This window comes from Sus scrofa, chromosome 9, assembly GCF_054392235.1.
Source record: "Sus scrofa isolate SSC_HxYL_T2T_F1_AM1 chromosome 9, Sscrofa_HxYL_maternal_Yorkshire_Landrace_v2.0, whole genome shotgun sequence".
NCBI lineage: Eukaryota > Metazoa > Chordata > Mammalia > Artiodactyla > Suidae > Sus > Sus scrofa.
In genome coordinates, this window is record NC_139391.1 from 18096863 (window position 1) to 18115065 (window position 18203).

The 18203-nt window shown below is 37.7% G+C and overlaps 1 protein-coding gene across 50 annotated transcripts in view; it reads right to left on the bottom strand.

Annotated features, from left to right (window-relative positions):
- DLG2 (discs large MAGUK scaffold protein 2) overlaps nt 1–18203 on the bottom strand; it is a 1974117-nt gene that overhangs the window by 495320 nt on the left and 1460594 nt on the right. For all 50 annotated transcript variants that reach the window (XR_014814818.1, XR_014814817.1, XR_014814819.1 and 47 more), the window contains 2 exons: nt 11942–12086; nt 9120–9258 (listed from right to left, as the gene is read on the bottom strand). Coding sequence is in view for 44 of the 50 variants with exons in the window: in XM_084975536.1 (XP_084831662.1) it covers nt 9120–9258; nt 11942–12086 (284 nt within the window). In the remaining 6 variants the exon portion in view is untranslated. The remainder of the gene's footprint in view (nt 1–9119; nt 9259–11941; nt 12087–18203) is intronic.

The window sequence follows — 18203 nt, forward strand, 5'->3', positions numbered from 1 at the left end:
AACAACAACAATGATGGCTAGTCTGAATGTAGCTTATTTTGTGCCATTCTCTGCTCCAAGGGTTTTACATAGGTTGCTTCATTTAATCCTAAATGATATACACCATGCTATAGGTGTAGGTGGGCAAACAGGCACAGAGAGGTTACATAACTCATTCAAGGTCAAACAGCAAGGGGCGGACTCAGAGTTATTCTGAGTCCATAATCTGAGCTCTTAACCAAGATGCCACCTGGCTTCTGGATTCTGGGTTTTGCATCTGCCACTTATTGTCTATTTGTTGCAGGGGAAATCATGGCATCTGTCATCTCAGATTCTCAATCAGTTAAATAGGTATAACATCCCTCTGCTCATTTTGTATAGTGTTATAGGAACTAAAGGAAAAATAGGAAAGTCTCTGGCAGCACCAGACAGCTATCAGGGTCTACTAGTACTATTATAAATTCAGAGCAAGACCTCATGTAATTGGCTTTGAAATCTCTGGCTATCACGTTTACTTCAGCTGTTTCATTCTATCTTCATCCCCTGTCTCAACATGGTAAATGAGACTTTGGAAAAAGATTAGGGAGGAAAAAAAAAACATAAAACAAAATATCGCACTCTTATGGATCAGTTGACAGCATTTCCATTCAGGACACAGTCTACATAATAAAGGACTTACATCGTTCTACTTCAAGGTCAATCTAATTTGAAAAGAAATCTAGGACGAGGGTTGATATTTAAATGTTTATACTCAGAGGCACATATACTCACAGGAATGGCTAAGTTCTTTCAGTGAGGACTTAAAGTGTTCATTAAGGCAACCATACGGGGTCTGGTGTTAGAGCCGGAATGACAGGCATTAAGGTCTGACCCCCTACCTGTGTACAGAAGGCCTCCCTCCTTCCTGAGAAAAACTGACTGCCTCTCCTGAACAGGTTGTGCATGGTGCTGGGAGGAAGCAATGACATAAAACTTTAGTTCTACCTTTATGGACAAAGAAAAACAAGAGAGAAATTTACTCGAAGCACAAAGGAGATTCGAGAGATCTTAAAACTAATAATGCTAACCATGCAGTGTAGCAAAAAGAGCCAGACTCTGGAATTGGTTTGAATCCCGATCCTGTTATACACCAACTGCATGACCTTTACCAGCAGGCTCAAGGACACAGATTCTGGAATCAGACGGATCCCAGCTTTGCTACTTATTATATGCAGAAAAAAAAAAACTTAATGGGAATGTATCATCTATGAATGATTACCCCTCTGTGCTCTAGGTTTTTAAAAAATATTTTCATAATTTCTACAAATACATATTACTTTTACAATTAGGGAAAATAACACAACCTAACTGAAGAGCAATAAAGGGGGCAAGAAATATAAAGGTTGAAAAGGATGTCTGGAGAAAATGCATGAAGGTAGCATTAAAAATATATATATATTTTTATGGCCACACCTGCGGCATATGGAAGATCCCAGGTTACCTATGTCACAGCTCAGGGCAATGCCAAATACTTGACCCACTGAGCAAAGCCAGGGATTGAACCTGCATTCTCATGGACATTATGTCAGGTTCCTAACCCATTCAGGGAATCCCTAAAATGTCTTTGATTCGATACAGCTTGCTTCGGTGTCTAGATTAAGGAAATTACCGAAAAACCAACAGTGAACGATGCAACCCAAAACTAATGAAATATATATCTATATTATATAAGAATATGTCTTTGAGGTGCAACAATTGGATGCTGCAGTTTTCTTATGGCAAACACTAATATTAACATGTAACCTCAGCCACAGCAGCGAACGGCATAGGAAATGGTAGGAGTCACTCAGGGATTACAATACTGTTATAGGTAATTTTCAAAATTTACATCCACATATGGACAATTAAGAATCAGCTGTCTCTTGTCTACTATTACTTTATTGACACATGGATGTGAAAATAAACTCCTAGAGGAAGAGGCTATGCCTACTTGTCTTGAATCATAATATACACCCTGTTTCAATGTCACATAAATAAGGGTCAGAAATAAGCTACACATTGTATGGGTGATGGTAGTTAGCTTGCAAGGGGCCTGGGGTCAATTAATAGTTGATTGCTTCCACAGCGGCCCCTCCAAAATTCTCCATGGGCCATCTTTAACCCTTTTCCCTCTCAACTAGCCCTGAAGACCAAGGGTGAATTCATTCTATGAAAATGTAAAAAAAAAAAAAACCAAGAAAAGGAGTTCCCGTCGTGGTGCAGTGGTTAACGAATCAGACTAGGAACCATGAGGTTGCGGGTTCGGTCCCTGCCCTTGCTCAGTGGGTTAACGATCCGGCGTTGCCGTGAGCTGTGGTGTAGGTTGCAGACGCAGCTCGGATCCCGCGTTGCTGTGGCTCTGGCGTAGGCCGGTGGCTACAGCTCCGATTTGACCCCTAGCCTGGGAACCTCCATATGCCACAGGAGCGGCCCAAGAAATGGCAAAGACAAAAAAAAAAAAAAAAAAATGTAATACAGCATTGATTAAACAACTCTCTATTCAAATTTTATATCTATAATAACAACAGCTTAGATATGCAATGACCATTATCCACAAAATTATAAGGCCTAGTGTTGTGCGTTTATGTCTGGCTAATTTATTAGGTACCTACACAATGATAAATATCTATAAAAAAAATCTTAAAATTCCCATTACTGTTTCATTTTTCCACTCATTAAGTTCATTTCCCTGACTGCAAACAGCAGCTTAACATGTTTTTCAATTCATATTTGGATATCTTCTTTTAATTAAAATTTGTCAACTTCCCCATTAGCATACTTGCTCTCTTAACAGGATAGTTCTATCAATCATGCCTCACAGTTTATGCACGTAAACCTAAATGGCTATGCGGAGCCACCATCAATAAATAGAAAACGCCCCTGGAGGGCTCCCCTAAATGGATTATCCTCCTTCTGTCTCACTTGTTTTTGCCCCATTCACCCCTTCTCATTACTATACTTTGCTTCAAAAGAGACGTAAGACTGGGCTCCACACTGCAGAAACAGAGAGCAAAACAGATAAGTCAGAGACACTGATGATGAATCTTTGACTTGGGTAAGTTTAATAATGCACTTACAAGGGCTATGAGTCTGAGACCATGTTTTGCAGAATTTCTTTGAGGGAAAAGCTACATGATGCTAGTTATTGAGTGCTACCATGAATAAAACAGGGCAAAAAATCAATGACTTTTCCAGAGGATACTTGTATTTGGCAATAACCCAGATTCATAGACTAGTTTTTATCTTATTTGGTTCCATTGAATCCTATATTGTATTTTCAATGAAGATAGCCATAAGATACTCACTGTATTCATAAAAATAAAGAGCTTTAATGAAGCACTAAGACTATATGACTTTCTGTAATGTCATGTTTAAAGCTGCTCTGGGAGATAAATTAGTTGAAAAAGATGTAGACGTAAGCAATTTTTGTTTGAGCATCTGTATAACATTGTTGGCTACATTTCCCATTCCACCAAAAAATGATTTCATTTGTGGAGTAGTTTGTCTTAAATTCCTGTTTTAAATAGTAATTAATAAAATGCGTCGAATGCTTACTTTTCTCCAAGAACTTAACATGTACTAACTCAGTTTATTGTCACAATAACCCTAGGAAGTGGGAAATATCCTTCTGCTCCTTTTATACATGAGAAAATTGAGGCAAAGCATGGTTACATAACTTGCCCAAGGTCACACAGCTAGATCCTTCTCCAACCTAATTTGCTGCCATGTTCCCATTAGCTCATCTCCTTCTAGCCAAGCTGGGCTTCCTTATATTCCTGGAACACATGAAACTGACCTTCCTCAGGGATTTTGGCTTTGCAATTTCCTCTTCCTGGAATGTCCTTTCTCTGATCTTGATATCACTACTTTAAACATTTTTTTTTTTATTCAGGTCTCAGCTCATATGTTGTCTCCTTGGAGGGACATTCCTTGGTTAACCTCCTTAATATTGTTCTCTTCCCCAAACTCCGTCTATGGCATTACTGTACTATTTTTATTTTCTTTATAGCACTTATTTATCTATACCTTGCTTGTCTATGTATCTTCTATTCAATACCCTAGAAAGTAAAGTCCATAAAGGCCAGAGCCTTGTCCAGTGTGTAATTGTCATTTTATTGCTGATAACTGTGTTTGACACATGGCATAAGCCTGAATATTCACAGAATAAGTAAATGAATGAGTGAATGAATGAATGAGAAAAGAACTGGAATACATTTTAGACACTATGTCCAGTAAACGACTATTCTATAATTTGGGGAGAGAAGAGTGGAGGCAGACTCCAGTCTGATGGGCTCATCTTTATTTAGAAATAAGGGAGTCAAGCCACGAATATCAGGGTCACAATCTGGAGTAGTCCTTGAAAGCTTCTGGCAATAAGAAATCTTGTGTGAGACTTGGCTTTTGCTTTTTGAGCAATCAAATTACGTGAAGGAACATTGTGAAAAACAGTTAGAAAGATATCTGGGTGTAATAAGTTCAGAGTCAGGTGAACTTGGTTTCTAAAACTAGGAAATACGTCACTCACAGCTAAGTTTAAGTCCTTGGCTTTCCTTACGATGTTTATCACAATCATAACTTGGTTTATTAAGTCCCCACATCTTGAAAGAGCAGTTTGACTCTGCATTCTCCATACTGTGGGCTTCATTTTAGTATTGATGATTTGTCTGTGTATTCTGAGACTACTGTACCAGATGGTGATGGTGTGTGGCTTGCATCTCTTCTGGGTGACCAGGGCGAACTTGACCGGGTGGGAAAGGAATCCACAGTTGTAAGTAATGGACGAAGTGGGCACAGATCACAGGTGATCACTGATTAATTACAGCTTTTTTTTTTTAATAGTTACCATCTGTCTCCATCAAAAATATGAATATCAGTTTAGAGAAATAGAAAAAGCACTGGACTGGGTGTTCAAAGACATGGGTTCTAAATCTGATCCTACTGCTTACAAGTGGTGGGACCCAGGGACAGCCAACAAATCATGCTAGGCTTTGTGTTTCTTACCTATCAAACAAAGGAGGATTAGACGCCATAGTCATTTATGGCCCTGCCAGCTCTGATAGTCTATTACTCTATGAGACAAAAAAACCATCTCAGGATCATTGTAATAGCTTTTAGTTTTCCAAAATTGAAGACCAGAGTACTCACATAATAATAATTCTGATTTATAAGGGACTCAATAGACTTATAACTAAAAGAATTTTTCCAAAGCCTTTTAGTTTATGTTTCCTTTGTCTAAATCAATGGAAGAACAGAATATCCCAGCTGACTCAGGTACACATTTTCCTACATAATGAGAAAGAGGTTTTTAAAAAAATTCCAGGTAAGTCATTACAGTATTCTTCTAATCAAAATTCTTTTGAAAATTCTTTTTTTTTTTTTTTTTTTTTTTTTGTCTTTTTGCCATTTTCTTGGGCCACTCCTGTGGCATATGGAGGTTCCCAGGCTAGGGGTTGAATCAGAGCTGTAGTCACCAGCCTATACCAGAGCCACAGCAACATGGGGTCCGAGCTGTGTCTGCGACCTACAGCACAGCTCACGGCAACACTGGATCCTTAACCCACTGAGCAAGGCCAGGGACCGAACTCTCAACCTCATGGTTCCTAGTCAGATTTGTTAACCACTGAGCCACCAGGGGAACTCCTTGAATTCAAATTTTAACTCTGCTTCTTGCTTGCAGTAGGATTTGAGAAAATTACCATAGGAATTAAACTCATTTTTGTTACCTGTAAAAATCAAGAATATTATGTAACTAATCTAGGGGCAATAATATAAATTAAAGCAGTTAGTGTTAATGATGCATAGTAGTCATCTTGTGGCTTTCACTACTTTATGCAGTAGACTAGATTTACGCCTAAGTTGCATATGACAGAAAGGATAGAAATATAAAGCCAATTTAAAGGTAGATACCGTTCCTTTATGAACCTTGCATTCAAACGCTAACAGATGTATTCATTTCCCCATTCTTTCTTAAGTATGTATGTGCTATCACCTATCATAAATGCCCGTCCTGATCTTGACTCTCTGACAAATGCCTACACATTTTTTAAAGCACAAATGCAAGTTACCTCCTCTTTGAAACTTTATTTGATGCCATAGGCTGTTCCTGCAGCATTCACATAAAACTCAAAAAAAAAAAAATCATTTATAAAAACTTACTAAGGGCTTCTGGTGGTGCTGGGGAACTCTGCTAGGGCCACATGAGAGCCCTTCATTGAATTCATCAAATTTTGTTTGTTTCCCATACTTTGGGATGGTAAAGCACTTTTACATTACAAAATGGAGACTGACATAAAGTTGCCAACTTTTCATTTTCCAGGTAAGGATATATAATCAGATAAGTAACTGCTATTGACTACCAAAGATGACATAGCATTTTGAGAGAAAAACATAAAATCTCAGAATTAAAAAACAAGAATACAGGCTTCATGGAAAACTTTATGGAGTGGGTCTGCATGGTTAGGAAAGAGGCACTGGGGGGATCCACTGGTTCCACATAGATTTTTGTGTCAATTTGATGGGTTTTTTTGGAGATGTTGTTTCCTATTCCATTTTGCATTTCTACTGCAGTGCCCACTGTCAAGGAGAAAGTACTCAATGAACATTTATGAATAAGGCAGAGAACTCTGAGGCCCTTGGTAACACCTTATAGCTCAGAACACCTTTGAGAGGAGACAGCCACGGTGAGGATGTGGGGGAGGCGTGTGTGCGTGTGTGTGTGTGTGTGTGTGTGTGTGTGTGAACTGATGTAATTTATTTCACACATTTCCCAGGCACCAGCTATTTGGAAGATTTTATGCAAAGTTGTGGGATTGTCTTGCCAGAGAACAAGGATCCTGAGGCATATCACTGTGGGACTCTCTTCCTTGACACCATCTAAAATATCCCATGCGACATCTTAGGTAGATTAAGAATTATAATGAATATACCTACATTAAATAGATAACATTCACTTAATACTCATTATGTGTCAGGCGTCATTACAAGTTCTTTGCCTGTACTATCTCGTTTAATCATTACAACAGTCTTTTGAGAAAGTTTGATTACTGCCCCATGGTAAAGATGAACAAACTGAGGCTTGCGGGGGTTAAAAGGTTTGCCCAAGGTCACATATTTAGCCATTGGTAGAAGTAGGTCTCAAATTGGATCTAATCGTCTTTAGAGCTCATCAAAACTCTTGGGTCTCTTTCTAGCTACATATTTCTATGATGAGAACCATTTTAGATGAATTGCTTATCATTTTAAATACAAGGAGAAAATGAAAATATTTCTTCAGAGCCTGAATTTTAAAGCTGGCATCACACCATGTTTTCCCACTTAAAAGCTGTGTGACCACAAGCAAGTTCTTTAACCTCTTTGAACTTCAGTGTCTACATCTCTAAGATGGGGATAAAAGCCCTTCTTTCTGTGTTTTGGGGAGGATTAGATGGATAACGTAAGTAAAACAGCTAGAAAAGGGCCTGGATTATGAATGAGGTTTAATAAATTTTAATTCACTATGGAGCCTCGCAAGATAAAATGACATTTTCAAATTAAAATCCTATCAAATATTAGCAAAAGGATGAGAGCAAATAGATTATCGCTCTGGTGAGTAAAGGTGCCCATATTCACACAATCTTTAGAGAACCATGGGGATTATCTTTGCTGGAGCCCTCATTTGAATTAAGAGCATAGCGATTAGGCATTTCAGCATAGGAAGAAGTTTATATTTGATTTAAACCACAGATGCACATTTGCCGCATCTAAACATTCCAATCCTTGGCTAAAGATGTAACAAGCTACTTCAGCAAACCTGAAATTGCAAAATAAATGGAAAATGCTTCATCATTTAAAAAGAAATAGCAAAGGGATGAAAAGACCAAAGCATACATGGGCACCAGTGAGAAAAATTAGGCAGTAGGAAGTCTCCTCTGCTTTTTAAAAGCTGACAAATGACAAATGACTTCATTGGATAGGCAGGATATAAAACCAAAAGATCCATCTCTATCATCTTAACACACAAATGCTTTTGGAAAAAAAGTGTACATTATCTTTATGTAATTTCATTTGGGCCCAACTATTTCTCAATGAGAAAACCAAGTTGCAGAGCAATGTGTAAAATACCAACTTATTTTGTAAAAACAATGTCATGCTGAGTGTGCTTTGTACATATTTGCATGAACATGGGGAAGGTATGAAATGTTCAAGCCAGAATGTCACATTGGGAACCTCAAGACTGGCTGGAGAAAGATTGTTGTTTCTTATATATCTCTGCATTATCTCACCAAATAGTATGAGCATATATTAACTTTGGTACAACAGGAAAACAATAAAAAGAAAAAAGAAAAAAATGTACATTTTAAAATATTCATCCACCCATTCATTCATTTATTTGTTCATCATCCAAAATGTATTGACTCCTTACCAGTGACCATGAGGTAGACTAAATTGGTCTTCCTTGAATTCTCAGACCCGACTTTTCCAGAGGCATGCTGGCTAAATTTAGTTTTACTTTGTGGGGTTAGCAATGTGGTTCTGTGCTCTGTCCTAAAATCCTGTCTTGTTCCTCTTGGGATTAATAAGATATATGAAATTCAAACCTTTGGAATTAATTTCACTCCTTTCCTTTCTATCTGTAGCTATTATACTCTAGGGAGGGTTGATTGACTCCCCACTTCCATTGAATTGCAGGTGGCCACTGGTGGCAAGAACTGGAATTTACTGTTAACCCACTCCCCCGCCCCAGAAAACAAAACAGTTTTTCAGTTCTGACTCTTCCACTAACCAAATATGTAATATTGGTAGGCTACTTCCTTCTTGTTGAACCTCAGCTTCACCTTCTCTCTTTGATTAATAATACCTATCTTAAAGTATAGCTATCAAGCTCCAATGGAGTTAGATATCAGAAGTTGTAATAAATTGTCAAGTGACGGACGTGTGTATACTACTGTTTCTCCACAAAGAATCCATGGTTTTACTTCCAACAGAGGACAATGATACATGTTTACAAGTTTGGGAGATTTCCACTTGAAGCAAGACCACAATAAATCTGAATGATGCTCAGAAGCAACCACTGCCATGTTAGGCAACTGCAATTTCTTCCTGGTAATGATCACAAATCCAATTAACCAACAAGCATATCTGACCTGGTATAATCGTCTTCAACAAGCATGTGCTTTGGAATTGGTGAGTACCTTCCTGGAGAGATGGGCGGCAGGGAGGTTTTATATTCTAAAGTGCCATTGTTGCCAGAGAGTAGATGGTTTTCCATTGGTGGAGAGTAAGCTAAGGGGTGAAAAAAAAAAGAAAAAGAAATCTGTTATGTGGGTGATTCAATGTGTCATGCTATCGTTCGGTTAAAAATAGAAAGGGTTTGTCACACACTAAGAATTTTCTTATCCATCAAGATGGGGGAGTTGCTGTTTGTTTGCATTTAATATGTACAGGGACATGGTGACCTTTAGGATTGGAAAGACGCAATAGCAGTGATATCTGTACGCCCAGCTAGTATAATTAGGTGAAGAGAAAAATTGGAGAGACCCAGCACTCACATTTTCAGAACGATGATTAATTTTCTATTGTAATAAAAATGTTAGCTTTCTAATTGCAGAGCTCACATTCTTTTCACATAATTAATATCAAATCACCAAAAGCAGAAGGCTCTTAAGAGCAAGTTCTTGTATAAGACTTTCATCCCATCCCAGGAAGGCTAAGAACTCTTGCCTTCCTTTTGTGATCCTCCACCCAAATTCACCCCCCTTTTGAGCAACTGAAAACCCCTCCCAACCCCTGCCTCTACTCTCCCCAAATGCATGTCACACCTTGAGAAATCCAGGTCTGATCATGCTGTTCTCTTGTTTCAATCTTTCCACTGACACTATTGCATTGAATATAAATTCTCCCTTTCATCATTTTTGCAAGACTGACTCATTTCAATAATCCCCCTTACACATAGGCTATGGTCCTTAAGTAAAGCCTGTTCTTCCTAATATCTGTGACTTTGTTCCACTTTTCTAGCTATCTTTACTTCTATCTCTTAGCTCACCTTTGATTCTGAAATCTTAACCATTCTTTAAGATAAAATCCAAATGCCACCCTCTGCATAAAGATTTTTCTGGTCTTCCAAAAACAGGTGACATCTTTTTCTACTGAATGCCCAAAGGATGTTTATTTTTGCCTCTTTCATGGCAAACACATCCCTTTCATTTTGCCAAATACTGCAGCTATTCATGCATCTGACTTTAGCCTTCATTTCAGTGAGGGCCATGACCGCATATCCTTTGGATCCCACATATTAACTTACAAGTGTCTTGCACATATTGGAATTATTCAATACATATTTCTTGAACTGAATAGCAAGTTTTGTTTTCTCCTTTTTTTTTCTACCTGACATTGACCTTATACGCCCTTTAAGAAGAGGCTCACAGAGCCTCAAGACTGATTTTTCTAAATTTATCTGGTTTGAAGAACTTTTAAACTCTTTCATACTAGGGTAAAGCTGATCTCTGCATACTGCCTACCTGAAAAAGAGACACACTTGGGGGCAAGTCATTTTAGAATCATCCTTGAGAAAAGCAATAGCTAACATAATAGGCAGGTAACAAAATTTTCCAACCTTTCAATTTCTCTCAGGAGAAACATCCGAATCTAAGAGAGGTTCATTGACTTACTTAAGACCATAGTACTAATTAATGACAGGTCCTGAGGACATTACGAGTTCCCAATCTTACAACTGGTTTCTCACAATTTCAGAATGAGCAAATTCACTGATGTTGACAAAACAGTCCCCTAAACTCACATCAAAAATGAATTGCTTCTAAATCTAGGCTCCCAAGACAGAATCTTCCTGTTGACCTATTAAGAAGAAGGGGAACACAAGGCTTATGTAGCAGTGGACTTTGTGAGAGCCCAGTCCAGCATCTTACTCTTAGTTGTTGCCCTAGAAGCCCCCACGTCCAACCACCTCTACTGCCATAGGGACTGACATTTTCCTCCGGCTTCGCTGCCAATATAACAAGTTCAGATACAGGTAAGAACTCTAATGATGGTGATTAAGGATCATGATGTCACCATTTGAGGGCAAGGTCCTTTCTCCCAGGAAGAAGCACAGTGCTATTCTGGTTTATTTTGTTGGGTCCTCTTTCCCACTCTGCTACTATCTAGTTTTGAACAAGGAAAAGAGGCTACTATGGAATGTGAACTATCACGCTCTAGGGCTTAAGAAATAGCATTTAAAATGTGCTCTTCCTTAGAATACTACTCTGCCATAAAAAGAATGAAATGATGCCATTTGCAGCAACGTAGATACAAATAGAGATTCTCATACTAAGTGAACTAAGTCAGAAAGGGGAAGACAGATGACCATATGATATCACCTATGTGTGAAATCTAAATATGACACAAAGGAACTTTCTGCAGAACAGAAACAGACATAGAGAATAGATTTGTGGTTGCCAAGGGGGAAAGAGGGTTATGGAGGAAGGGTTGGGAGTTTGGGATTAGCAGATATAAACTATTATATAGAGACAATGGATAAATAACAAGGTCCTACTGCTTAGCACAGAGAACTATATTCAATATCCGGTAAGGGGAAAGAATATGAAAAAGAATGTGTGTGTGTGTGTGTGTGTGTGTGTATGTATCTGACTCATACTCACATTGCTGAACACCTGAAACTAACACATTGTAAATCAAGTACATTTCAATAAAATAAATTTAAACATATGTTTCTCCTATGTTGTTGTAATTGCACTGTCCATAACATACATTATCAAGCCTTCGTATAACAGTGAACCTGCTAACTCATCAGGTAAGGCCCCAGGGAGTGAAGCGTGGGATCCCTCTGAAGTATTTCCACAGGCTAAACAAGAGCAAAGGTGCAAACAGAAGACTTTGCCAAGTTTTGCAGAATTCCAGTTTTGCAAACCCAACATGCTGTTCAAAGATGGACTGAGCGTGTGGTACTTACAGTGAGTAATATCAGGTGGACCGTAAGGATCAGTCATATAAATTGTGGTGGGCTTGCCAACTTTTAGATAAACTACATCTGATGTGTTCTTCAATATTGCTACTGCCTCTTCATGCGTTACTTCTTCTAAACTGTAGTTGTTTACCTGAAAGGGGAAAAAATTCATTATTAGAGCCAAACCTATGCAGGTGAAGAGAAATATTCACATGAGAAGCTACACAAAATTATGAATTTATGTAAAGATTAAATTGAAAATAGGATAGTCCAACATCTGTATCATACTTGGATAGAACAGATAAATAGCATTAGCCAAAGCAGATGAGATACAGTTGCTGATGCTGAAAACTGGTTGCTTCTGCCTTTTTCTATGAGGAAATTTACATTATATTTTATTATATTAATATTATAATAAATACATTATATTATAATGGAAATTAGAATACTCTTGGTGGAAAAAATGTCTTTCTTATGCTGTAGTGATTATGATTACAAAAGTAATATACATTCATTAAGGAAAACAAACTAAAACAATGGAAGAAAATAAAAATTATTCACGATCTCCCTATATGGATCTATTTCTTTAAATGACTGTGACCATATTATACACATTGTTTTGGAAGCTGCTTTTACCTTCGAGTAACCACTTGCCTATACCATGATGTATTTCAACAATGTTAAGTATTGTTTCCTGCAAAGCACTGTGCTGCATGGCTAGAACATAATGATTGAACTAATCTCTTACTAAAGCACATTTAGTTCATTTCTAATTTTATTTTATTATACATGATGCTGCGATAAACCTTTTTCTGTAATTGTGCACCACTTTGATGACTTCTCCAGGACAAATCACAAGTGAATGCTGGACCAAACTATATGAATATTATAAGGCTTCTGATACCTATTTCCACAGTGCCCTCTGAAAATATGAACTAGTTTACTCTAATACCGCAACTATATGAGCGACCCCATTTCCCCACAGCTCCACCAAACTTGGCTTTTCTCACTTTGTTCCCATCAAAATGTCATTTAACATGAGTCTATTTCCGAAAGAAAGTGTGCTAATGTTGGAATATAGTGCTTTTTCAGATGAACAAGTTCAAGAGTACCTTATTGCCATGGGCTTTAGAGCAAATCCTCTTTCTCTTTTGGAAAGAAAACTTGTGATACCAGGGAAATTACTACTTCATGGCAGTGGCTTATACAGGTCTCTGCAGCAGTTCTCTTAAATGGCTTTAAAATATTCAAGAAGTATGTTCAATACCTTGGTTACCCTTGTTTAGCTCCTTTTGTTTATTTATTTTTAAAATTTTTATGTCTGCACCCACAGTGTATGGAAATTCCCAGGTCAGGGAATGAAGCCCAGCTGCAGCTGCTATGTTCACTACAGCTGTGGCAATGCCAGATCCTTTTAACCCAATTCATTATCAGGGGATCAAACCCATGCCTCCACAATGACCCAAGCCACTGCAACGAGATTCTTAACCTACGGTGTCACAGCAAGAACTCCAAGCTCCTATTTTTTTTTTTTTTTTTTAATGGAGCAACTCCTTAGTTAGTTTCTGCTGAAAAGATGTGTAATTAAAAAAATGTAATGTAAGTGTAAATAAATAAAATATATTGGATTCCTACATATTCTCTCAACTATCTACTCCACACTCTGGTCATACAATACCTCATATCATTGCTTTTTATTTTTCCCTCTTGTTATACAAATTTCACATGCTAGTTAGTCCTTGGCGGTGTAGTCCAGGTTAGGGGCCGTGGAATTAGGAAGGAATTGAAGCTGATTGTTGACTGTGACATCTCCATAAGCTGTAAGTCTCTCCACTGGTTCCTGTAGTTCTCTTCTAGACGAGTGACATTCTCTCAAATCTTTTTGATTTCCAGTGTCTAGCATTTGTTCTTTCATTAATTAAATGTTTACTGTATACCTATTACATGTCAGTCACTATTTTACGTATTAGAGAGACAGTGATAAACAGTAAGAATGATAATCACAGCAGACACTTACATAGCCTTATAATATGCCAGGCATTATTCTAAATTATTTTACATATATTAGCACAATCAAACCTCACAATAACTTCTGAACTAGCTATTATAATTTCTTTCATTTTACAATGAGGAAGGCATGTCTCCAGGAGGTTCAGAAACTTGGCCCAAAGTCACTGACCTAATGGTAGTTGAGGCAGAATTCAAAGCCAGGCAGTTTGTTTCCAGAGACCATGCTTTTAACCATTCATCCTACTGCTTTTTCCAGATGGACACAGCCCTTGCTCTCACGAGACGCACATTCTAATAGCATATGGCTATTTATGGAATGAATGGGTAGATGGAAAAATAGACCCACACAGAGTGGGGATGTAGAGGGACCGCAGGTATGGGAAACACAGCTGATGACGGCAGCTCTTAGTTGCAGACAGAGAAATAACAAAGATGATAGTAAGAACAATAATAATAATACCCAACATTTATTTATCACATAAATGTCATATATCTTAGAAGTATTCTGAATGTATTTTGGCATAAGTCATATAATCAATCCTGGTTATATGTCTATGAGGAGGACATTAATAATTAGGCCCATTTTACAGCTGAGAAAAACTGACATTTGAAGAGGCTAACTTGCAATAAAGAGATCACACAGTCCTTAAGTGGTAAAGCCAGCTGAATCACAGTCCTCTTGAAAAGGTGAAAGTGAGACAGCCCTTGAGTGTTAGTTCACTGAAACCTAGGACTGACATCATATATTCTTTCTTTAAGAAAACAGAGTATCCTCCCAAGGTTACATATTAGAAGCAATGTGAATTTCTACCTGGTATAAAAGCCTGAGTAATCATCACCTTTCTCGCTTATTAATCCAATGGTGATAATATGTTGCATCAGCCAGATACAGTGACAGAGTCAAAAAAATAAAAAGTAAAATGGAAATAAGCTTGATATATCTGTCTCTTTAGAACCTCCTTATATATTTGACTAATCACTTTTTTAAAGGACAGTACCACTTGCACTAGATAATGAAGAGTTATAAATAAAGCTTACATACAATGGTTTAAAATATATATGGAAGTGGATGTTTTCTCTTAAAAGATGGTTGCCTAAAGGTGGCTCTGAATGTTGCAACCATACACCCTAAAAAACACCTATAATGGAAAAATAGAAGAGAGAAGGAATTTGTTGGCATAAACAGAAGAGATGACAAGCTAATAGATAAAGACCCTAAAGGCTAGAAACCAACTGGATTAGATTACAAGTGGTACCAAAGCTCTGTTTCTGACAAAGGCCCAGTGTCTCTCTCCCCAGGGTACAGAAAGCACACAGCTCATTAGATTATCCATGAAAAAAAAAAATGTGGCCAGTGCTTATTAAATTGCACTTTTCCATTTTTAAGTTGGGCATTGAAATGGTCTAGAAAATGTTATCTTTAGGCATGTTTTATGAGAATGACTTCCTTACAGACCCTCAGACTACCAGGAAAATCTTTACAGCAGAAAACAGAAGGTGAAGAAAGGCCAAAAGTGAGAAGTGAGGAAAAAGAGGATATTGGGGGAAATACTGGTAATTTGATATAGTGGTAGTTCAATCCTTTTTTATTTGGTGACTACAAGGTGTTGGAAAATTTACACAGATTTTAGTCATGGAACAGGTGGTATGATACTGGCAACAGAATGTAGTGATTAAGAGGACATGCTTTTATTAGATATCATATGGTATGTCTTTCTCTTTCTGACTTACTTCACTCAGTATGAGAATCTCTAGTTCCATCTATGTTGCTGCAGATACATGGCACAAATGAACCTTTCCACAGAAAAGAAAATCCTGGACTTGAAGAACAGACTTGTGGTTGCCAAGGGGGGAGGGGGAGGGAGTGGGATGGATGGGGAGCTTGGGGTTAATAGATGCAGACTATTGCCTTTGGAATGGATTAGCAATGAGATCCTGCTATGTAGAACTGGGAACTTAATGTCTAGTGAGTTATGATGGAGCACGATAATGTGAGAAAAAAGAATGTATACATGTATGTGTAACTGGGTCACCATGCTGTATCGTAGAAAATTGACAGAACACTGTAAATCTGCTATAATGGAAAAAAAAATAAAAATCATTATATAAAGGCAAAAAAAAAAAAAAAAAAAAAGAGAGTGCATGCTTTTGAGCCATGCAAACCAGGACTCATTCTGGTCCTGGAACTACCTTGCTATGTGACTTTGGGAAACTTATTTAACCCACTGAGCCTCAGTTTTGACATCTGTAAAATAGGTATGATAATAATCACTGCCTCAAAAGAGTCTCAATTTAGATGTATTGACCTATGTAAAGCGGCAGGCCCATTAAAGTACTTATTAATGTTAGCTCTTATGACAATTACTATTGTCATCATCCATCTCTCTTCCCAGGAAACAGGAATTCTTGGTGAAAATTTTCGCTGAGCGTTTTCCTGTAAACATCTGTGAACTGATGAGTTTAATTGGAGTACTGTTGATGAGGCTTCTGTGCGGTCTTTTTCAAAATTCAGAATAGTACAGGATCTGGACCAGAAAGTGCTCTTTTGTGCTGAAGTCTTCAAAATGTTTTTCATGAAAGTGGGTTTATTTGGGTTAATTATATGTGTGCATTATCCTCTGAACTCTCAAGATAAAGGGCCTACAGCTGGAGCTGATTGTTCACAGAGAAAAGGGACATTATACTGATTGGCTAGTTGCTCTTGTCATTGTTTTTCATTGTCTTTTCCCTTTTTTTTTTTCTTTTGCATCAAGTATCTGCCAATAATGGTGAACACTGAGCAACTGGCCTGGTTTCAGAAAAAAAAATGTGCATTTGAATGAAGTGTTTCCATGGTGTGTGCTACACAGAGGGGGACATGTGTGCAGCTTGGCCATATATGTGCAATAGGACAGAGGACTGAGGCTGAGAGAGTGAGGCTGGAGGTGAGATTACTCGTCTTCTCAAATAGAAGAGGGAACCCTGAAATGGAGATTGATGCCAACAAAAGAGGGCAGACCAGAGAAAGAGGTGCCAGGAGGCTTGCAAGAAGTGAAGGTGGCGAGTGTCATGGGCATTCAAATAAGTGTAAGCAAATACATCTGTGATGGTACAAAGGTGGGAGGTGTGGGGGCCTGAGAGGGTGTGAGAAGGAGGAGTGAGCAACTGAGCAGATGGCGAGATACTGACCTTTCCATATTCATTCAGGAATAGCAATGTGGTGAGACAAACTGGGAGGCATTTGGGAAATAAAAGTTGCACTAAGACGTAGTACAAGGGAACGTGAGAGTCTAGAAACACTGTAAAATCATCACCAGCTCCAAGGTTAACTTTGTGAAAAAATAGACAATGTAGATGATCAGTATATTGTAAGATAAATTAAAAAGGGAACCAATATAATGTAGTAATGTCTGTAATATGAAAATAAACATGAATAAACTAAAGATTGAAATCTCTGCAGTGCATTGCAATTAATTGTTAGAACAAAATTTGTTTTAAAAATAATAGCGGAGAATACATAAGAAATGTTAATAATGGTTATTTCTATATAATAAATATTTTCATATTTTTCATCTTATCAGCAATGAACATGCATTAATTATGGTTAGAACAAAGTTAACTCTATTTTCAAATGAACAAGAACAAAACCTTTTTAAATAAGGGAAAACAGAAACTACGTGCAATGGCCTCTTTATAAGACACACATAGCCAAGATCTCATGAATGTGGAAAATTAGAATGGGAAAGAAGGAAGCTTATTTCTTATGTCCAGTGAATTGACTGAAATTTATGAGAAATAACAGCCATATTTTCAACCTAGGTGTTTCTTGAAATGAAGGCAACTTGGTACAATGAGAGTAGTTTTGAATATAGATCCAGATTTGCTCTCAATTTCTAGTTTTGTGAATTTGGGTAAATTAACATATTTACTGAGCATTACTTTTCTTATATGTAAAATGGGAAGCATACTGATCTATGTGTTGATTTACTTGTGTTTATGAGAAAAAAAAATGCTATCATGAACCTGAAAAGATACTGTAAAGCAATATACAGAGAGCAAACAAACATCATAATCAGACACGGTGCTTTTCTTGATCCTAATGCTGGAAATAGTTTTTTTCCTGGTCAGGGTTCAGGGTTCTTTCTGGGAAAATGATCACTCCTTCTCTTACATAATACTTCTGCAGTACCTCTTTCCATCTTCAAGACTGACCTTCTCAAGGGCAATGATTAGATCGTTTTCATCTTTGTATTCCCCCAGCTGACACACTGTAAATTGC